Here is a 23,125-nt window from a genome sequence, read left to right on the forward strand (position 1 = left end):
GGTTTGAAAAGGAGTAGCCTCATTGTTTTCCAGTTTATAGAGAGAGAGAGAGAAGGGCGTGGGATGAATTCTGTCCTCCACCAGCACTGCTACAGCGTTGGTATAACTGTCTGCTCTGAAGGCAGCAGCAGGAACCGCTGTGGATTGGACACAAACAACACTACACACACACAACACTACAACCACACCACACACCACCTTCTATTCCTTTGGGATCCCTCATAGTCAAGTATGATTCCCCTCCACAGTTCCTGGAGGGTTCCAGTCAGTGTGTGAGGATATTTATGTGGAGTGTCTGTTACACACCAGCTTCTGCACAGGGGCTAGTCAGGGACAGAACCTGGCTCCAATGGCAAGGCAGGAACCTAGAGGATTGGGAGGCCTGTCCCGAAGCATCATACCAGAGCCCTGTTGGCCACACAAACACAACACAACAGACACAGATTCAGATTGATGGATAATCCAGAGTTTACATACATTATCTGAGATTCAGATTGATGATGGATAATCCAGGGTTTACATGTATTATCTGCATCATTGTGATGATGATTGGTATAATCCATTAGTAAAGTATCTTGAGTTTTTATCAGGCTAAAGCAGATTATTCCAATGGGAGTTATCGACCAAGTGCTTGGTTAATACAATATTGTTCCCATAGACTGTGTATCTGTCAGTAGTGTTTGTGTGAAATAGCTGTGTGTGCGTTTGCCTCATGGTTGTGTGAATACATGCACATCATGGTGTCATAGTGTGTGTTTTATAGGTGTGTGTCTGGAGTCCTGTCATGGTGTGTGTTTTATAGGTGTGTGTAACTCCAATGAATTTATTCTCTGCAGCAGATGTAACCTTGGGTCTTCCTTTCCTGTGGCGCCACCCTTGTTTCTAGGAAACCATAAACTAAATTAATAATTTGACCAAATATTTAGTAAGAGGTCATCATTTCATGGTGTCTGTGAAGGAAGAAACTATATGAAAAAATGGTGAGCAAGTTAGGTCCCAAAATTTTTTTTTTACCAATTCAAACAAATTTGTGTTAGAGGTTTCAAGATGCTTGTATCTAAACCAAAGTGGATCATTTTGAGACTGCTCTATTCATCAGTTGGGGGGTCTCTATGGCTGCATTTACACAGGCAGCACAATTCTGATATTTTTTTCTCTAATTGGTATTTTGACCAATCAGATCAGCTCTGAAAAAGATCTGATGTGAAAAGATCTGATGTGATAGGTCAAAAGACCAACTAGTGGAGGGGAAATCAGAATTGAGCTGCCTGTGTAAACAGCCTACAAGCTTCAATATGAGGTCCTAAACCTAGTGTAACGGATGTGAAATGGCTAGCTAGTTAGCGGGTACGCGCTAGTAGCGTTTCAATCAGTTAAGTCACTTGCTCTGAAACCTAGATGTAGTGTTGCCCCTTGCTCTGCAAGGGCCGTGGCCTTTGTGGAGCGATGGGTAACGACGCTTCGTGGCGACCGTTGTTGATTTGTGCAGAGGGTCCCTGGTTCGCGCCCGTGTCGGGGCGAGGGCACGGTTTAAAGTTATACTGTTACATTGATGCTGTTGACCCGGATCACTGGTTGCTGCGGAAAAGAAGGGGGGTGAGTGTAACGGATGTGAAATGGCTAGCTAGTAAGCGGGTACGCGCTACTAGCGTTTCAATCAGTTACGTCACTTGCTCTGAAACCTAGAAGTAGTGTTGCACCTTGCTCTGCAAGGGCCGCGGCTTTTGTGGAGCGATGGGTAACGACGCTTCGTGGGTGTCAGTTGTTGATGTGTGCAGAGGTTCCCTGGTTCGCGCCCGGGTCGGGGCGAGGGGATGTACTAAAGTTATACTGTTACACTAGCATGAAAGTGCATCCTTGTAGATGTGAGCTAACATAGTCAAAATGTTCGCCATGGGTTTGAGCCAATGGCAAGTTGAGCAAATTGAAATGTTTTCTTCCCAGGGTAATGCAAAGCATTATCGCTGGGATATGAAGTAACAACAGGGCCTGGCCTGTGTTAAAATAAGCTTAAAATTAAATATATAAAAATAAATAATAATGATTGTGTTGAATTATAAATATATACATGGTTTTAAAAAGTTGAATTCAGTACAGAACTTTGTAGGCAGCTTAATTTGCCCTGTCAAGAGACTACTTTTCTTGGACAAGCTATGTTTTTAAAATTGTAATGTTTACATGAATTCTGTTTATTTCCAAGGATACACAATATCCTGAAATATATATCTAAAACATATTTGCCGGCGATACGGAAGCCTATATCGGTCCGCTAATACATGACCAGTATATATATATATATTATTTTCCATTTTTCAGTGGTGCTGCAGCACCCTCTGCACCACTACTTACCTCGGCTATGTGTCTGTGTGATTAATTAATTCAGTCATTCATTCATTAATTCGAGTATTTATCCGTGGGAGAGGTAATGAGTCATGATTTTCAAACAGGTTTGACACACATTCACACCCTCTTTCAACTGACAAGTATCCCACACAAACGTGTTAAGGTTACTTCCGTGTCATTTGTTTCAACATTTATGACGTTACTAGTATTACACAATTTTCCCATTGTTTTTTATTCATTTGTTTTGTTTGAGCCAGTGCTTTAATCCATTCTATTATCTGATTATCATTGAAGGCATTCGATTAATCTGGCTGTGGCGCCCGATAAGGCGTGTTTTGCACCGGGTGAATGTTGATTGCATTCGTTTTAGAACCGGGCTGCCTCCCAGGCGTGACCCAGGACCCCCATTCAGAGCCCATGGCGAAATTGGTTCAAAACAAAAGTGACATAATTAAACTCGTGGAGTAATGTGTAGGATTCTATGTTATGACATGAAAAGAGTGATTGCTTTTGATATAAACGCTGTATCTGCCTTCCCAATAAACTAATTTGAAAAATTCAAACATATTTTTATTGGAAAGAGATGTATGTTTCTGGACGATGCACCATGCTGCCTTGTTGACAACACGACCGAGCAGCGCAGATTACCGTTCCATTTGAGAACGACGCTCCTCCTTCACCGCTTTTGCCCGTTTACGTCACCGGTCATAGACCAGTGCCCAGTAGACCAGTACGATCAGCATAGTCGAATCTGTCCCTTATCTCAGTCACTTCCACACTCTCTGGATGTGTTGTTGACAGATTTTATGATTGATTTTTCTGATAGCCAATCGTATCATTCTGTACGTATGTGTATCCAATCAGAGGCTGGCAAGGGCGGAGCGGGAACCTCGAGCGCCAGACTGTGCAGTGCCTATCTGTCAGCTACAGTGTGTTATCGCGAATATGATTGAGCGTGGAGGAAAAAATGTATGATTTTACAAACTGAGATTTTCAAATGATTTACCGCGGACTTGGACTAAAACCTTACATCTCAAATTGTGCTTTGGACCCACGAGAGAATACGGCAAGTTCTGGATAGAACCAAGGAAAGGAAAAGGTCGGGAAGTTACGGATCTTTGTTGTCCGGACAAGAGAGAGGGGCCCGATTTCAGAGCAGCCAGTCTCGGGTGAAGTTAGCTAGCAATCGCTACCAAGGAAGCCAGCATCGTAAACCAGTTAGGAAGAGGATAGTCCAGTTCTCTACAGGTTACGAGATTACTCGTACAATTATTACCTTTATGAATGAGAGCTCTGGGAAACTGATACATATAGGGTATGTTATTTAATTCGTATGTTGACCTCTGTCGTTGATTTGACTTGACACTTGTCAACTAACCACGAATATCTAGCTAACTAGCATTACCAGCTAGGTACTCCTGTCTTGCCAGCCACGCAAAGCTGTTGTTCACGAGCTAGCAGTAGTTAGCTTGCTAGCTACCATTCTGGCTAGCTGCCTATTTACCCTTTAATTACTATAACAGGGTTGCTAACGATCTAGTTTTAAAAAATCAGGTTATAATTTTTTTTTGTTTTGTGGGCTCAATATAGGCTGTAACGTTATAACGTTAGATGTTCTTGATAACACTCACTTTCTTTGTTGCGATAGCTAGCCCCTAATGGCATTAGTCGCTAGCTAGCTAGCTAGCGTTATGCTAACAATAAGGACCCGGGCACAGATAGCCTGTTAACTAGCTAGGAAACTAGCTACATCCTTAAAATATACAGTTTAGCTAACGTTACGTCCACAAAACAAATATGTTGTTTTCATCTAAAGAGAGGTTATTGCCAGATAGCTCACAAGGTTCGTTTACTAACCGTCTGTTGATGAAGCAACAGCGTTGTAATTTAAATGTAACTGATGTTTTAAACTGTGACAGGTGTTCTGATTGAAGCGCTAGCAGCCAGAGAAGTCGGTGGTTAAATACCAATTCTAAACGGTGTTGAGGTTGGAAGATCAGGATTTCTGCTCGCAGCTTGCTTTCAGCAGTGACGTTATTTGGACCACCACTGGTACCCTGCCTAATTCCTGTCCAAGGGATGTTTTGGTTTTGAGCAGCACATTGTACTTCCAACTCCTGCAAGCTGTTTAACCTGGAGGGACTTTTTTTTATTCATTGTGTCCACTATTGCTACATCATTCAGACTTGCCAAGCTACAATGGTGGTCATGTGTTTTAACCAGTAGCAGCGCCTCAACCCCACCTAGACACACAACAGTGGGCTGGCCTTAGGGCTAATCAAGGATTCTGAACTGGAGGACCACACAGACTCTTGACTCCTCTAACTTCTCTGCTGGAATAGACTATACCTGTTTCCCCCTCTCTCAGCCCCCCCCCCCCCCCCCCCCCTTACCTGCCTCCCCCTTAGTCCCCCTCTGCCTCCATCCTCTCCCCCTCCTCCCCCAGTGTGTGAGGGTACAGATGTGAGGAAGGCAGGATGGGTACCCAGGGCAGCCCGGTGAAGAGTTATGACTACCTGTTGAAGTTTCTCCTGGTCGGGGACAGTGATGTGGGGAAAGGGGAGATACTAGACAGCCTACAGGATGGATCTGCAGAGTCCCCATACGCTTACAGCAGCGGTGAGTCACTAGCTCTGACTTTTCTGATAGCTACTTTATTGAGGGAAAATGTACTTATTGTGATGTGTGGTTGTCCAACCTAGCTATCTTAAGATGAGGGCACTAACTGGAAGTCGCTCTGGATAAGAGCATCTGCTAAATGACTAACTTGAAAATGTACTGCACACACAAAACACACACACACACACACACACAGATACATATATACACACACACACTAACTCTTGGCAGCAGCTAAGGGGGATCCCTAATAAATACAAATACACAGCACGAACACGTATAGACACTGACACACACAGACGCACGGACACATAACACAAGTATACACATACTACACACACACAGACACACACACACACCATCTACACACACACACACACCATCTACACACACACCACCTAAAAACAGACACGCGTACAAGTCCGCTGTGTGTGGTAAGTGAATAATCTTTTACGTTCCTGTAAAAACATCTGAACAATGCAGACACATTCATATTGTCTCACTCATACTCCGCTCACTCCTGTTTTTATAATCTAGCTAGACTTTTCCCAAACAAAGGTCCAGTCACTGTCTCACTAACTAATAATGCACGAGCTACAGCAGAAGGGTCAGTAACTGAAAGGTCGCTGGTACCAATACCCGAGCCGACAAGGTGAAAATAAGTGCCTTAAGGAAGGCACTTAACCTTAATTTCCTCCAGGAGCGCCGTACTACTATGTCTGTACAACAACACATTTCACTGCACCTATTCGGTGTATTTTTTTTATTTTTTTTTTATAATAAAGTTTTAACATAAGAGAAGCTTTTCAAACCAGACCTTTACTCCCACCCCTGGTTTGAATGACTTCACAGTCCTACAACAAGCCCTGTATTATAGAGTACACACACTCCACAAACACACTCCACACACACCCAGCAGGTCCCCTGAGAGTGTAGCTACACAGTCACCATGACTTTAGCCCAAGGAACACCAGATGCCTTCTATTCTGGTTTGTCAGGGTGTGTTGGGTCGGAGACACCCTCAGGGTGTGTGTTGAGTCGGAGACGCCCATTAGCTGCCATCACGCTTGGAATCATAGCTTCCACACCAGTTCATCAGGGTGTTTTTTGAACTGCGTACCTTGTCCTTGTTAAGTCATTTGAAAGGCTGTGTGGTTTCTTTGTTTCTTTTTCTTCAATTCAATACAATAACATTGTGGCCGGGAATCCCCAGTCATTATCGTTCAGCGCTAGAGGTGTCTACAGGCTAGCTGTCGTGTGACTCTGTCGGAGTCCTGGAGGTTCTCAGTGGAGAGGGGAGGTTGTGACAGATTCGTACCCGATGGGGTGAGCTCTCCTTGGGCATGAGGAGAGGGGACGGCTGCCTGTCTGGGTGTTATGGTGCTGCTGATAGTTGGGGGCGATGGAGGGAGAGAGAGGGGAGGGATGGAGGAAGGGGGGGAGCAGGGCTGCTGGTCTGTGGCTTCAAAAGAGCTGCTTCACACACTCCCAGCTCCATCAGAGAAATCCCCCAGAGATATGGAGGGAGATGGGGAGAAGATAGAGAGAATAACTAATGTATATGCGAAGAGAAGGGGGAGATACTCTGTCTACATGAACTATCTAATGTTCACACCTCTATGGGGACAAGCACTACTCATGATACAGACTGTTCACACCTCTATGGGGACAAGCACTATTCATGATACAGACTGTGCACACCTCTATGGGGACAAGCACTATTCATGATACAGACTGTTCACACCTCTATGGGGACAAGCACTATTCATGATACAGACTGTGCACACCTCTATGGGGACAAGCACTATTCATGATAGACTGTGCACACCTCTATGGGGACAAGCACTATTCATGATAGACTGTGCACACCCCTCTTGTTGGTGGAGAAAATGTAACAGTTTTAAAGGTGATTTCCTTGCAATTCTATACATTTTGCCATGTCTAATGTGTGTATGTGTGTAATAATGTGATATTTGAGTGACAAAAAAAATGACAACAGTATCTATGGGCTAAAAAAAACTCAATTTAAAATCGTTAGCTGACGTGGGCTAGTTGATCTGGACATTTCTGACAGGTTATAAATATCTCTCTAAGGTATGTAATGACTGACATGACAAGAGGAACTGATGTAATACCCATCTACTATTATACCTTTCAAGAGTAAGTTTAAAGCTGGACTGAGTTCCTTTAAAACAAAAGAATGCCAGTCGTGAATTTTTCAATTTTATAAAAAAAAAAATTAAACTTGGAATGTCAGCCAAGAACAAATTCTTATTTACAATGACGGCCTACCCCGGCCAAACTCTAACGCAGACGACGCTGGGCCAATTGTGAATGAGCCTGGAATCGAACCAGGGTCTGTAGTGACGCCTCTAGCACTGAGATGCAGTGCCTTAGAACGCCGTGAAAGCAGTAATTTGATTGGTCAAGACGAGAGCAAAGATTTCTCACCCAAGTGGAGAACTGCAACTGAAGCACAACGTGTCCATTTACATTCTGAAGCCGAACACACACACACACACACACACACACACACACACACACACACACACACACACACACACACACACACACACACACACACACACACACACACACACACACACACACACACACACTGCTATAAGGACAGGTGAACTGATAATGCTTTTTAATGTCTAATACCTCTCCCTTCTTTCTCTCACCCTCCTCCCTACCACTTTCTCTTCTGTATTTCAACCTCCCCCTCTCTCTCTCTCCCTCCCTCCTTCCCTCTCTCTCTCTCCCTCCTTCCCTCTCTCTCTCCCTCCTCCCCCTCTCCTCCATCCAGGCATCGACTACAAGACCACCACTATTCTGCTGGATGGGAGGAGAGTGAAACTGGAGCTGTGGTTAGTACATCCTACATGTTGAATCAACACGTGGTGGTTAGTACATGTTGAATCAACACGTCGTGGTTAGTACATGTTGAATCAACACGTCGTGGTTAGTACATGTTGAATCGACACGTCGTGGTTAGTACGTGTTGAATCGACGCGTCGTGGTTAGTACGTGTTGAATCAACACGTGGTGGTTAGTACGTGTTGAATCGACGCGTCGTGGTTAGTACGTGTTGAATCGACGCGTCGTGGTTAGTACGTGTTGAATCGACGCGTCGTGGTTAGTACGTGTTGAATCGACGCGTCGTGGTTAGTACATGTTGAATCAACACGTGGTGGTTAGTACGTGTTGAATCAACACGTGGTGGTTAGTACGTGTTGAATCAACACGTGGTGGTTAGTACGTGTTGAATCAACACGTCGTGGTTAGTACGTGTTGAATCAACACGTCGTGGTTAGTACGTGTTGAATCAACACGTCGTGGTTAGTACATGTTGAATCAACACGTCGTGGTTAGTACATGTTGAATCAACACGTCGTGGTTAGTACGTGTTGAATCAACACGTCGTGGTTAGTACATGTTGAATCAACACGTCGTGGTTAGTACGTGTTGAATCAACACGTCGTGGTTAGTACGTGTTGAATCAACACGCGGTGGTTAGTACGTGTTGAATCAACACGCGGTGGTTAGTACGTGTTGAATCAACACGCGGTGGTTAGTACGTGTTGAATCAACACGTCGTGGTTAGTACGTGTTGTATCAACACGTCGTGGTTAGTACGTGTTGAATCAACACGTGGTGGTTAGTACGTGTTGAATCAACACGTGGTGGTTAGTACGTGTTGAATCAACACGTGGTGGTTAGTACGTGTTGAATCAACACGTGGTGGTTAGTACGTGTTGAATCAACACGTGGTGGTTAGTACGTGTTGAATCAACACGTGGTGGTTAGTACGTGTTGAATCAACACGTGGTGGTTAGTACGTGTTGAATCAACACGTGGTGGTTAGTACGTGTTGAATCAACACGTGGTGGTTAGTACGTGTTGAATCAACACGTGGTGGTTAGTACATGTTGAATCAACACGTGGTGGTTAGTACATGTTGAATCAACACGCCGTGGTTAGTACGTGTTGAATCAACACGTCGTGGTTAGTACGTGTTGAATCAACACGTGGTGGTTAGTACGTGTTGAATCAACACGTCGTGGTTAGTACGTGTTGAATCAACACGTGGTGGTTAGTACGTGTTGAATCAACACGTCGTGGTTAGTACGTGTTGAATCGACACGTGGTGGTTAGTACGTGTTGAATCGACACGTCGTGGTTAGTACGTGTTGAATCAACACGTGGTGGTTAGTACATGTTGAATCAACACGTCGTGGTTAGTACGTGTTGAATCAACACGTGGTGGTTAGTACGTGTTGAATCAACACGTCGTGGTTAGTACGTGTTGAATCAACACGCCGTGGTTAGTACGTGTTGAATCAACACGCCGTGGTTAGTACGTGTTGAATCAACACGTGGTGGTTAGTACGTGTTGAATCAACACGTCGTGGTTAGTACGTGTTGAATCAACACGTGGTGGTTAGTACATGTTGAATCAACACGTCGTGGTTAGTACATGTTGAATCAACACGTGGTGGTTAGTACGTGTTGAATCAACACGTGGTGGTTAGTACATGTTGAATCAACACGTCGTGGTTAGTACGTGTTGAATCAACACGCCGTGGTTAGTACGTGTTGAATCAACACGTCGTGGTTAGTACGTGTTGAATCAACACGCCGTGGTTAGTACGTGTTGAATCAACACGTGGTGGTTAGTACGTGTTGAATCAACACGTCGTGGTTAGTACGTGTTGAATCAACACGCTGTGGTTAGTACGTGTTGAATCAACACGTGGTGGTTAGTACATGTTGAATCAACACGTCGTGGTTAGTACATGTTGAATCAACACGTGGTGGTTAGTACGTGTTGAATCAACACGTGGTGGTTAGTACATGTTGAATCAACACGTCGTGGTTAGTACATGTTGAATCAACACGTCGTGGTTAGTACGTGTTGAATCAACACGCCGTGGTTAGTACGTGTTGAATCAACACGTCGTGGTTAGTACGTGTTGAATCAACACGCCGTGGTTAGTACGTGTTGAATCAACACGTGGTGGTTAGTACGTGTTGAATCAACACGTCGTGGTTAGTACGTGTTGAATCAACACGCTGTGGTTAGTACGTGTTGAATCAACACGTGGTGGTTAGTACGTGTTGAATCAACACGTGGTGGTTAGTACGTGTTGAATCAACACGTGGTGGTTAGTACATGTTGTATCAACACGTGGTGGTTAGTACATGTTGTATCAACACGTGGTGGTTAGTACATGTTGAATCAACACGTGGTGGTTAGTACGTGTTGAATCAACACGCCGTGGTTAGTACGTGTTGAATCAACACGTCGTGGTTAGTACGTGTTGAATCAACACGCCGTGGTTAGTACGTGTTGAATCAACACGTGGTGGTTAGTACATGTTGTATCAACACGTGGTGGTTAGTACGTGTTGAATCAACACGCTGTGGTTAGTACATCCTACATGTTGTTAGCCGGCACCCAGCGGGTGTCATCATTACGTGTGTGTGTGTGTGTGTGTGTGTGTGAGAGAGAGAGGTTAGAGTCAGAGGAGGTAAATTAACTGATTTAAAAATACATAAGTCCTCATACATGGTATCATCTCTCTTAACACCCTTAAAGTGGAACGGACAGCGTTTTAGCAACATGGGAATCTTAATCTGTTCATATACACCCCAGGAAAAATATGACAAGAAGGTTTTTACATCTGCTGACAAGCGAGCACTTAGATATGGTCATTTTAACGTTTTCATAAATTCTTATAATGTTTGGGAATGACGTAGAGTAAGGCATTGGTGAAAATGCTATATCAATATAGAGTGGAAAAGCTGCCGTGCGTTTGGACAATTACTAGACACTGCAGTAAATAAAACCTAATAAAAACATCCAGGACCAGAGTCTAAGTAGACCGGTGCGCAATAGCCAATCAGAGCATCAGTAGGCCTTTATGCAAATAAGCCATGTTAACTTTACCCAATCACCACTCAGATTCCATCTCTCTGTTAACGTCCTTAACTTTACCCAATCACCACTCAGATACCATCTGTCTGTTAACTCCTTAACTTTACCCAATCACCACTCAGATTCCATCTCTCTGTTAACGTCCTTAACTTTACCCAATCACCACTCAGATACCATCTGTCTGTTAACTCCTTAACTTTACCCAATCACCACTCAGATACCATCTGTCTGTTAACGTCCTTAACTACCCAATCACCACTCGGATACACATCTCCCTTTCGTCTCACCAGAGCTAATCATGTTCCAGATTCATCCTCCTGTCATCTTATCCTCAGCTAATCAACATACAGCTTTGTCTCTCACCAGTCAGACTACAGGATACAGTGATGTGAGATGTTCTCTTTCTGGAAAGATTGAACCGTGGGTGGCATATAAAAGTTTATTATGAATTCATGATGCATCGGATAGGTGCAGTGAAATGTGTTGTTTTACAGGGCCTGTTGTTTTACAGGGTCAGTCATAGTAGTATGATAGGTGCAGTGTAATGTGTTGTTTTACAGGGTCAGCCATAGTAGCATGATAGGTGCAGTGAAATGTGTTGTTTTACAGGGTCAGCCATAGTAGCATGATAGGTGCAGTGAAATGTGTTGTTTTACAGGGTCAGCCATAGTAGTATGATAGGTGCAGTGTAATGTGTTGTTTTACAGGGTCAGCCATAGTAGTATGATAGGTGCAGTGAAATGTGTTGTTTTACAGGGTCAGCCATAGTAGCATGATAGGTGCAGTGAAATGTGTTGTTTTACAGGGTCAGCCATAGTAGTGTGATAGGTGCAGTGAAATGTGTTGTTTTACAGGGTCAGCCATAGTAGCATGATAGGTGCAGTGAAATGTGTTGTTTTACAGGGTCAGCCATAGTAGTGTGATAGGTGCAGTGAAATGTGTTGTTTTACAGGGTCAGCCATAGTAGTATGATAGGTGCAGTGTAATGTGTTGTTTTACAGGGTCAGCCATAGTAGTATGATAGGTGCCGTGAAATGTGTTGTTTTACAGGGTCAGCCATAGTAGTGTGATCGGTGCAGTGAAATGTGTTGTTTTACAGGGTTGGCCATAGTAGTATGATAGGTGCAGTGAAATGTGTTGTTTTACAGGGTCAGCCATAGTAGTATGATAGGTGTTGTTTTACAGGGTCAGCCATAGTAGTATGATAGGTGCCGTGAAATGTGTTGTTTTACAGGGTTGGCCATAGTAGTATGATAGGTGCAGTGAAATGTGTTGTTTTACAGGGCCAGTCATAGTAGTATGATAGGTGCAGGGAAATGTGTTGTTTTACAGGGTTAGCCATAGTAGTATGATAGGTGCAGTGAAATGTGTTGTTTTACAGGGCCAGTCATAGTAGTGTGATCGGTGCAGTGAAATGTGTTGTTTTACAGCGTCAGCCATAGTAGCATGATAGGTGCAGTGAAATGTGTTGTTTTACATGGTCAGCCATAGTACGGTGCCCCTGGAGTAGATTAGGGTTAAATCCTTCCTCAAGGGCACATCGAGAGGTGTTTCACCTTGACGGCTTGGGTATTCAAACCTTTCGGTTACTGGCCCAACGCTCTAACCGCGAGGCTACCTGCCACCCAGGTCGTCACTACCTGTCAGTCAGGAGAGTTGTGTGAAGCAGTCAGTCAGTAGAGTTGTGTGGAACATTGTCAGTCAGTAGAGTTGTGTGAAACAGAACGTACTCCAGATTGAATTTACGAACACACCCGAGGTTGTAAAATGTCTAGCTAGTTATTTGTTATGCTAACAAGCTAGCAAGAGGTTGCATAGCAACAGCATCAACTTCCGGTAGACAGGTGAAATGCTAGTACGCTCAACTGAAACAATACCATTTGTTTACAGTATACTAGAATGAACTAATAGTATATATTCATTAAGTATGTAGTATACAGTATGTTAGTATGGGTACTCATTAAGTATGTAGTATACAGTATGTTAGTATGGGTACTCATTAAGTATGTAGTATACAGTATGTTAGTATGGGTACTCATTAAGTATGTAGTATACAGTATGTTAGTATGGGTACTCATTAAGTATGTAGTATACAGTATGTTAGTATGGGTATTCGAACACAGCTAAGGTCTTTCCAGATGTTCAGTTTACTACCAACGCTCTACCTGCACAATCTGATGAAGACTTTATACCCTCCTCAAAGGTCATACTTTCCTCAGACAGGAAACCAAGGTATTTATATGAGGTAGTGTAGTTTAGGGGCGTTGGCCGAAAGAGAAGTCATGAATACTTCTTACTCTACCCTTTTTTCTGAAGTGCATTATCTGGGTTTATTCTTGGATAATCATTTGCTACACCACAGATTGACACTATGTGAAAACGGCACATTTTCTACATTTTGTAGAAACAAATATAATGTTGAAGTTTTACCCGATGATATCATCAGAAGTTAAAACATTTTAAAAACAGTGATATTCAAACACTATGGGATTTGTAGTGACGTGGGGAGCAAGATGATAACCTCCTGGCTAGAAACTCCCACTATGGGATTTGTGGTGACGTGGGGAGCAAGATAATAACCTCCTGGCTAGAAACTCCCACTATGGGATTTGTAGTCACGTGGGGAGCAAGATAATAACCTCCTGGCTAGAAACTCCCACTATGGGATTTGTAGTGACGTGGGGAGCAAGATAATAACCTCCTGGCTAGAAACTCCCACTATGGGATTTGTAGTCACGTGGGGAGCAAGATAATAACCTCCTGGCTAGAAACTCCCACTATGGGATTTGTAGTCACGTGGGGAGCAAGATAATAACCTCCTGGCTAGAAACTCCCACTATGGGATTTGTAGTGACGTGGGGAGCAAGATAATAACCTCCTGGCTAGAAACTCCCACTATGGAATTTGTGGTGACGTGGGGAGCAAGATAATACCCTCCTGGCTAGAAACTCCCACTATGGGATTTGTAGTGACGTGGGGAGCAAGATAATAACCTCCTGGCTAGAAACTCCCACTATGGGATTTGTAGTGACGTGGGGAGCAAGATAATACCCTCCTGGCTAGAAACTCCCACTATGGGATTTGTAGTGACGTGGGGAGCAAGATAATACCCTCCTGGCTAGAAACTCCCACTATGGGATTTGTAGTGACGTGGGGAGCAAGATAATACCCTCCTGGCTAGAAACTCCCACTATGGGATTTGTAGTGACGTGGGGAGCAAGATAATACCCTCCTGGCTAGAAACTCCCACTATGGGATTTGTGGTGACGTGGGGAGCAAGATAATACCCTCCTGGCTAGAAACTCCCACTATGGGATTTGTAGTGACGTGGGGAGCAAGATAATACCCTCCTGGCTAGAAACTCCCACTATGGGATTTGTAGTGACGTGGGGAGCAAGATAATACCCTCCTGGCTAGAAACTCCCACTATGGGATTTGTGGTGACGTGGGGAGCAAGATAATACCCTCCTGGCTAGAAACTCCCACTATGGGATTTGTAGTGACGTGGGGAGCAAGATAATACCCTCCTGGCTAGAAAGTCCTTGCCGGTTTTGAAAATCACTGTTTTTCTTACTTTGAATCCTATCCTGTGATGTCACAGATAAAACATTTGTTTAGGACCTTCTCTTTTTAACCACAGATCATAGAAACACAGCGTTTCACATGTAGACAATATGTACGGTGCTGGAGATGATGAATATGAGGTTGAAAAGTGGCGGAATTGCCCTTTAACTGTGGTTAACTCATCTCTCTCTCTCTCTCTCTCTTTCTCTCTCTCTTTCTCTCTTTCTCTCTCAGGGACACGTCAGGACAGGGAAGGTTCTGCACCATCTTCAGGTCCTACTCCAGAGGGGCTCAGGTAGGAACACACATTTTGCTGACATAGTACACACATTCTGCTGACATAGTACACACATTCTGGTGACATAGTACACACATTCTGGTGACATAGTACACACATTCTGGTGACATAGTACACACATTCTGCTGACATAGTACACACATTCTGCTGACATAGTACACACATTCTGCTGACATAGTGTGTGTATATATACAGTTGAAGTCGGAAGTTTACATACACTTAGGTTGGAGTCATTAAAACTTGGTTTTCAACCAAGGCCTACTTTGTGCATGACACAAGTTTTCCAACAATTGTTTACAGACATATTATTTCACTTATAATTCACTGTATCACAATTCCAGTGGGTCAGAAGTTTACATACACTAAGTTGACTGTGCCTTTAAACAGCTTGGAAAATTCCAGAAAATTATGTTATGGCTTTAGAAGCTTCTGATAGGCTAATTGACATAATTTGAGTCAATTGGAGGTGTACCTGTGGATGTATTTCAAGGCCTACCTTCAAACTCAGTGCCTCTTTGCTTGACATCATGGGAAAATCAAAAGAAATAAGCCAAGACCTCCACAAGTTTTTTGTAGACCTCCACAAGTCTGGTTCATCCTTGGGAGCAATTTCCAAACGCCTGAAGGTACCACGTTCATCTGTACAAACAATAGTACGCAAGTATAAACACCATGGGACCACGCAGCCTTCATACCGCTCAGGAAGGAGACGCATTCTGTCTCCTAGAGATGAACATACTTTTGTGTGAAACGTGCAAATCAATCCCAGAACAACAGCAAAGGACCTTGTGAAGATGCTGGAGGAAACAGGTACAAAAGTATCTATGGCCACAGTAGAACGAGTCCTATATCGACATAACCTGAAAGGCCGCTCAGCAAGGAAGAAGCCACTGCTCCAAAACCGCGATAAAAACGCCAGACTATGGTTTGCAACTGCACATGGGGACAAAGATTGTACTTTTTGGAGAAATGTCCTCTGGTCTGATGAAACAAAAACAAAACTGTTTGGCCATAATGACCATTGTTATGCTTGGAGGAAAAAGGGGGAGGCTTGCAAGCCGAAGAACACCATCCCAACCGTGAAGCACGGGGTTGGCAGCATCATGTTGTGGGGGTGCTTTGCTGCAGGAGGGACTGGTGCACTTCACAAAATAGATGGCATCATGAGGCAGGAAAATTATGTGGATGTATTGAAGCAACATCTCAAGACATCAGTCAGGAAGTTAAAGCTTGGTCGCAAATGGGTCTTCCATACTTCCAAAGTTGTGGCAAAATGGCTTAAGGACAACAAAGTCAAGGTATTGGAGTGGCCATCACAAAGCCCTGACCTCAATCCCATAGAAAATATGTTGGCAGAACTGAAAAAGCGTGTGCGAGCAAGGAGGCCTACAAACCTGACTCAGTTACACCAGCTATGTCAGGAGGAATGGGCCAAAATTCACCCAACTTATTGTGGGAAGCTTGTGGAAGGCTACCCGAAATGTTTGACCCAAGGTAAACAATTTAAAGGCAATGCTACCAAATACTAATTGAGTGTATGTAAACTTCTGACCCACTGGGAATGTGATGAAAGAAATAAAAGCTGAAATAAATCATTCTCTCTACTATTATTCTGACATTTCACATTCTTAAAATAAAGTGGTGATCCTAACTGACCTAAGGCAGATAATTTTTACTAAGATTATATGTCAGGAATTGTGAAAAACTGAGCTTAAATGTATTTGGCTAAGGTGTATGTAAACTTCCGACTTCAACTGTATATAGTATATATTATTAGTATTATTGTTTCATGTACTTCTCTTTTTGACCTGCACTGTTGGAGCTGTACCCTGTACCCTGCAATTACATCTGAGACTCTGTGCACATGACTAATAAACTCATCTAATCTAGTACACACACAATCTAATGACATAGTACACACACATTCTACTAACACAAGTCCCCTACTGAGTGTGTTTGGCTGGCCCTGTCTGCTCCTCCTACTTCTATAAACAGGACATAAAGAACAATGCCTGATGTGTGTGTGTTCTCCAGGGGATCCTGTTGGTGTATGACATCGCAAACCGCTGGTCGTTTGAAGGCATCGACCGCTGGATACGAGAGATTGACGAGGTATGGAGGGAGGAGAGGAGGAAGGGAAAAAGGGGAGATGAAATAGGGAAATAGGGGAGATGAGGGAGCGAGGGTAGAGGAGATGAGAGAAGAGGAAGAGAGGGTAGAGGATAGGAAGGAAGGGAGGGAGGGAGAGGAGAGGAAAGGAAAGGAGAGACCCTGTCCCATAGTCCTCAACACACCTCAGTGAACAGAATAGGCCCAGAGTACTGCAATAGACACACCATGTCCTTCCTGATGGCTGGGATGCAGAAGCCTAGAGGACATTCTCCCTGGGTGTGTGTGTCTGTGTTTCTCTCAGGGGGTGGTGTTTGGTGAAGATGTCTTTCCTGGTTCACCTCTAGTCTACAGTACCCTGCAACTGGACTCCTGTCATTCAGAGAGCGGGAGAGAGAAAGACAGATGGGGGGAGAGAGAGGGGGCAGGGAAGGAGAGAGGGGGCAGGGAAGGAGAGAGGGGGCAGGGAAGGAGAGAAGGAGAGAAGAGGGGAGGGAAGGAGAGAGAAGAGGGGAGGGAAGGAGAGAGAAGAGGGGAGGGAAGGAGAGAGAAGAGGGGAGGGAAGGAGAGAGAAGAGGGGAGGGAAGGAGAGAGAAGAGGGGAGGGAAGGAGAGAGAAGAGGGGAGGGAAGGAGAGAGAAGAGGGGAGGGAAGGAGAGAGAAGAGGGGAGGGAAGGAGAGAGAAGAGGGAGGGAAGGAGAGAGAAGAGGGAGGGAAGGAGAGAGAAGAGGGAGGGAAGGAGAGAGAAGAGGGAGGGAAGGAGAGAGAGAAAATAGACTAGATAATTTGATTGGTAGAATGAGAGGTGAAGCCGCTAGAAAGACCAGGGCCCGTTTCCCATAGCGATGGAACTCGGCTTACCAGTGTTTTAACCATCTTTCCTACAACGGCCCAAGATGTAACATGTGTTTCCCAAAACACCATGCAGAGAGAACGTTCGTTAAGTGCGTTGTTGCAGCGTGTGTCCATACTGATAGGATAGGATGGATACTGATAGGATAGGATGGATACTGATAGGATAGGATGGATACTGATAGGATAGGATGGATACTGATAGGATGGATACTGATAGGATAGGATGGATACTGATAGGATGGATACTGATAGGATAGGATGGATACTGATAGGATAGGATGGATACTGATAGGATAGGATGGATACTGATAGGATAGGATGGATACTGATAGGATGGATACTGATAGGATAGGATGGATACTGATAGGATAGGATGGATACTGATAGGATAGGATGGATACTGATAGGATTGAAAGAAAGCACTGTTCTCAGATCAGTGTTCTCCCTTTCCAATCGTACCTTAACATTAGAATGATTCCACAATACTGACGACGGATCAGCTCCTAGAGAGATATTATCAACTATGGCTACAAGTATATTGAGGTGGTTTATTCTAATGCTTCCCCTAATGTAGTCCACTACAGTCAGATGTGGCACATCATAGTGCACGTTACACGTGAAATACACTGAGTGGACAAAACACACCTGCTCTTCCCATGACACTGTCCAGGTGAATCCAGGTGAAAGATATGATCCCTTATTGATGTCACTGGTTAAATCCACTTCAATCAGTGTAGACGAAGGGGAGGAGACAGGTTAAAGATGAAGGGGAGGAGACAGGTTAAAGATGAAGGGGAGGAGACAGGTTAAAGATGAAGGGGAGGAGACAGGTTAAAGATGAAGGGGAGGAGACAGGTTAAAGATGAAGGGGAGGAGACAGGTTAAAGATGAAGGGGAGGAGACAGGTTAAAGATGAAGGGGAGGAGACGGGTTAAAGATGAAGGGGAGGAGACGGGTTAAAGATGAAGGGGAGGAGACGGGTTAAAGATGAAGGGGAGGAGACGGGTTAAAGATGATGGGGAGGAGACGGGTTAAAGATGAAGGGGAGGAGACGGGTTAAAGATGATGGGGAGGAGACGGGTTAAAGATGAAGGGGAGGAGACGGGTTAAAGATGAAGGGGAGGAGACGGGTTAAAGATGAAGGGGAGGAGACGGGTTAAAGATGAAGGGGAGGAGACGGGTTAAAGATGAAGGGGAGGAGACGGGTTAAAGATGAAGGGGAGGAGACGGGTTAAAGATGAAGGGGAGGAGACGGGTTAAAGATGAAGGGGAGGAGACGGGTTAAAGATGAAGGGGAGGAGACGGGCTAAAGATGAAGGGGAGGAGACGGGCTAAAGATGATGGGGAGGAGACGGGTTAAAGATGATGGGGAGGAGACGGGCTAAAGATGAAGGGGAGGAGACAGGTTAAGCCTTGAGGGTAAAGGGGGGATGCAACTCAATATTAGGAAGGTGTTCTTAATGTTTTGTACACAGTGTATATTGAGGGAAAAATTGTATTAGACAGTAGTGTACAAATAGCTAAATAAAACTCAATTGAATTTATCATTCCAATATATAGGTAGTGTGTACTGTATGTATCTTTTAATACAGTCATCTGGGTTTTCATCTGGGGCCTCTTTATCCTTCCCTTGTTATGCAAAGAAATGGGCAGCTTTGTATTTGCAGTCAATGTCACGTTGGTTCTGTCACAGAAAGACAGATAAACATGTTGATGTTGTGTATAGCGGAGATCTTCTGTGTATGAAGTGATGCTGTAGGGTAGAAAACGCATCTAACCACGTACTTGGCTGCTCTAAGAGTGGTCTGAGGCAATCATTAAATAAGAAGCTTTTTCAACACCAACTTTAGTAATGATGCTTTTGGGAAACAGCTGGGAGATCTACGAAGGCTTCTCACGATGAACGTGTCCTTAAGATGCTTTTGGGAAACTGGTCCCTGATCTCTCTGTTATCTGAAAGAGACAATTCTAACAGTTTCTATGACTTACTACTGTTTTCTACTTCCTGTAAATCACTTAAATGCCCCCCTCTACCTCCCATCAGCATGCCCCGGGTGTACCTCGTATCCTGGTCGGTAACCGGCTCCACCTGGCGTTCAAGCGTCAGGTTCCTACGGAGCAGGCCCGGGCGTACGCTGAGAAGAATGGCATGACCTTCTTCGAGGTCAGCCCGCTCTGCAACTTCAACGTCATCGAGTCGTTCACAGAGCTGTCTCGCATCGTACTGATGAGGCACGGCATGGAGAAGTTCTGGAAGCCCAACAGAGGTAGGAGGGAGGAGCTTGACACTGACATTTTTTGTGTTCCCCCTAATTAGGTAATAATTAGGTAATGTACTAATTAGTACATGTGCTCCTAATTAGAAAAATGTAGGAGCACAATAAAAAGTATTCAAGGTATTGATGATATAAATAGGCAGTAATTACAAAATCCAGGGTTTAGGAGCACCAGAAGGAAAATAATAAGACGCAGCCTACATAAAGCTGTTCTACTTTTAATATTATAATATATACCATTTAGCAGAAGCTTTTATCCAGTGACTTAGTCATGCGTACATACATTTTGCGTATGGACGGTCCCGAGAATTGAACCCACTATCCCGGTGTTGCAAATGCCGCGCTCTAGCGACTGAGCTACGGAGGGCCGCGCTCTAGAGACCGAGCTACGGAGGGCCGCGCCCTAGCGACCGAGCTACGGAGGGCCGCGACCGAGCTACGGAGGGCCGCGACCGAGCTACGGAGGGCCGCGACCGAGCTACGGAGGGCCGCGACCGAGCTACGGAGGGCCGCGACCGAGCTACGGAGGGCCGCGCCCTAGCGACCGAGCTACGGAGGGCCGCGCCCTAGCGACCGAGCTACGGAGGGCCGCGACCGAGCTACGGAGGGCCGCGCCCTAGCGACCGAGCTACGGAGGGCCGCGACCGAGCTACGGAGGGCCGCGCCCTAGCGACCGAGCTACGGAGGGCCGCGCCCTAGCGACCGAGCTACGGAGGGCCGCGCCCTAGCGACCGAGCTACGGAGGGCCGCGCCCTAGCGACCGAGCTACGGAGGGCCGCGCCCTAGCGACCGAGCTACGGAGGGCCTCGCTCTAGCGACCGAGCTACGGAGGGCCGCGCCCTAGCGACCGAGCTACGGAGGGCCGCGCCCTAGCGACCGAGCTACGGAGGGCCGCGCCCTAGCGACCGAGCTACGGAGGGCCGCGCCCTAGCGACCGAGCTACGGAGGGCCGCGCCCTAGCGACCGAGCTACGGAGGGCCGCGCCCTAGCGACCGAGCTACGGAGGGCCGCGACCGAGCTACGGAGGGCCGCGACCGAGCTACGGAGGGCCGCGCTCTAGCGACCGAGCTACGGAGGGCCACTTTCGAAGCACATCTAAAGAAGTTCTCTCTTGTTCCTTTCTGAACCACGATATCCTTCATCTGTGGTTAGCAGGTTGCTAGCTAGCTAATGATCTGTGGTTAGCAGGTTGCTAGCTAGTTAATGATCTGTGGTTAGCAGGTTGCTAGCTAGCTAATGATCTGTGGTTACCAGGTTGCTAGCTAGCTAATGATCTGTGGTTAGCAGTTTGCTAGCTAGCTAATGATCTGTGGTTACCAGGTTGCTAGCTAGCTAATGATCTGTGGTTACCAGGTTGCTAGCTAGCTAATGATCTGTGGTTAGTAGGTTGCTAGCTAGTTAATGATCTGTGGTTACCAGGTTGCTAGCTAGCTAATGATCTGTGGTTAGTAGGTTGCTAGCTAGCTAATGATCTGTGGTTAGCAGGTTGCTAGCTAGCTAATGATCTGTGGTTACCAGGTTGCTAGCTAGCTAATGATCTGTGGTTAGCAGGTTGCTAGCTAGCTAATGATCTGTGGTTAGCAGGTTGCTAGCTAGCTAATGATCTGTGGTTAGCAGGTTGCTAGCTAGCTAATGATCTGTGGTTACCAGGTTGCTAGCTAGCTAATGATCTGTGGTTAGCAGGTTGCTAGCTAGCTAATGATCTGTGGTTAGCAGGTTGCTAGCTAGCTAATGATCTGTGGTTAGCAGGTTGCTAGCTAGCTAATGATCTGTGGTTAGCAGGTTGCTAGCTAGCTAATGATCTGTGGTTACCAGGTTGCTAGCTAGCTAGCTAGCTAATGATCTGTGGTTAGCAGGTTGCTAGCTAGCTAATGATCTGTGGTTACCAGGTTGCTAGCTAGCTAGCTAGCTAATGATCTGTGGTTAGCAGGTTGCTAGCTAGCTCATGCTGTAACAGGACAGAACAAGGTTGTTTTAAGGTTAGCATCTCTTGTGTATGAACTAACTCTCTCTCCTCCCCTCTCCCTCCAGTCTTCACTCTCCAGGACCTGTGCTGCAGAGCGATTGTCTCCTGCACGCCCGTCCACCTGATTGACAAGCTGCCGTTGCCCGTGGCGATAAAGTCCCACCTCAAGTCCTTCTCTATGGCCAATGGGATGAACGCGGTGATGATGCACGGACGGTCCTATTCGCTGGCCAACGCGGGGGGCGGGTCTAAAGGGAACAGTCTGAAGCGTTCTAAATCCATCAAACCCCCCCAGAGCCCCCCACAGAACTGCACACGCAACAACTGTAAAATCTCCTAGTGATAGACCCTGTCTGGGGGAGGGGGGAGACTGACCCCCTAAACACACTGAAACAGACCCCCTCCCTTCCACTGAGGGGACAGACAAGCTGAGGAGAAGATGTGTGGAGAGAACCAAGTCTGAGACCTACCCTACACCCTGAAGGGAGGAGATACTCTGAAACAGACCTAGCCCTTACCCCATACCCTCACCCTGGGGGTGGTGAAACCTACTGGAGGAGGAGGGAGGTGTGTGTACACAGACTTGAGGAGACCCGAACAGACATTTCTGGTCAACCCTCGTCCATAGGAGGGGTTGTGCTGGAGTAGTAATACACCCAGAATATTTCCAAAATACATCCACATCCAGAATACATCCACACCCAGAATACACCCACACCCAGAATACATCCACCCCCAGAATACACCCACACCCAGAATACACCCACACCCAGAATACATCCACACCCAGAATACCTCCACACCCAGAATACATCCACACCCAGAATACCTCCACACCCAGAATACCTCCACACCCAGAATACCTCCACACCCAGAATACATCCAGAATACATCCACCCCCAGAATACATCCACACCCAGAATACACCCAGAATACATCCACACCCAGAATACACCCAGAATACATCCACACCCAGAATACATCCAGAATACATCCACCCCCAGAATACATCCACACCCAGAATACACCCAGAATACATCCACACCCAGAATACACCCAGAATACATCCACACCCAGAATACATCCACACCCAGAATACATCCACATCCAGAATACACCCAGAATACACCCACACCCAGAATACATCCACACCCA

The 23,125-nt window shown here is 45.5% G+C and overlaps 1 protein-coding gene across 1 annotated transcript; it reads left to right on the top strand.

The window, feature by feature from the left end:
- The first annotated feature begins 3,225 nt into the window (after positions 1–3,225).
- rab40c (RAB40c, member RAS oncogene family) lies at positions 3,226–22,697 on the top strand. Its single transcript, XM_038987237.1, has 7 exons — positions 3,226–3,658; positions 4,263–4,962; positions 7,772–7,832; positions 14,702–14,762; positions 16,800–16,877; positions 19,773–19,995; positions 22,036–22,697. Exons 2-7 carry the CDS (start codon positions 4,821–4,823, stop codon positions 22,308–22,310), a joined length of 840 nt encoding a protein of 279 aa, XP_038843165.1. The 5' UTR covers positions 3,226–3,658; positions 4,263–4,820; the 3' UTR covers positions 22,311–22,697.
- Positions 22,698–23,125: the final 428 nt, after the last annotated feature.

The sequence above is a fragment of the Salvelinus namaycush genome, chromosome 3 (assembly GCF_016432855.1).
Source record: "Salvelinus namaycush isolate Seneca chromosome 3, SaNama_1.0, whole genome shotgun sequence".
Lineage (NCBI taxonomy): Eukaryota > Metazoa > Chordata > Actinopteri > Salmoniformes > Salmonidae > Salvelinus > Salvelinus namaycush.

Bases quoted from the DNA above. Each gene is read 5' to 3' on its own strand.
- rab40c (XM_038987237.1), top strand. From the start codon at position 4,821: ATGGGTACCCAGGGCAGCCCGGTGAAGAGTTATGACTACCTGTTGAAG. The intron at 7,833-14,701 runs GTTAGTACATCC...TTTCTCTCTCAG, and splicing joins AGAGTGAAACTGGAGCTGTG to GGACACGTCAGGACAGGGAA. The intron at 14,763-16,799 runs GTAGGAACACAC...TGTGTTCTCCAG, and splicing joins CCTACTCCAGAGGGGCTCAG to GGGATCCTGTTGGTGTATGA.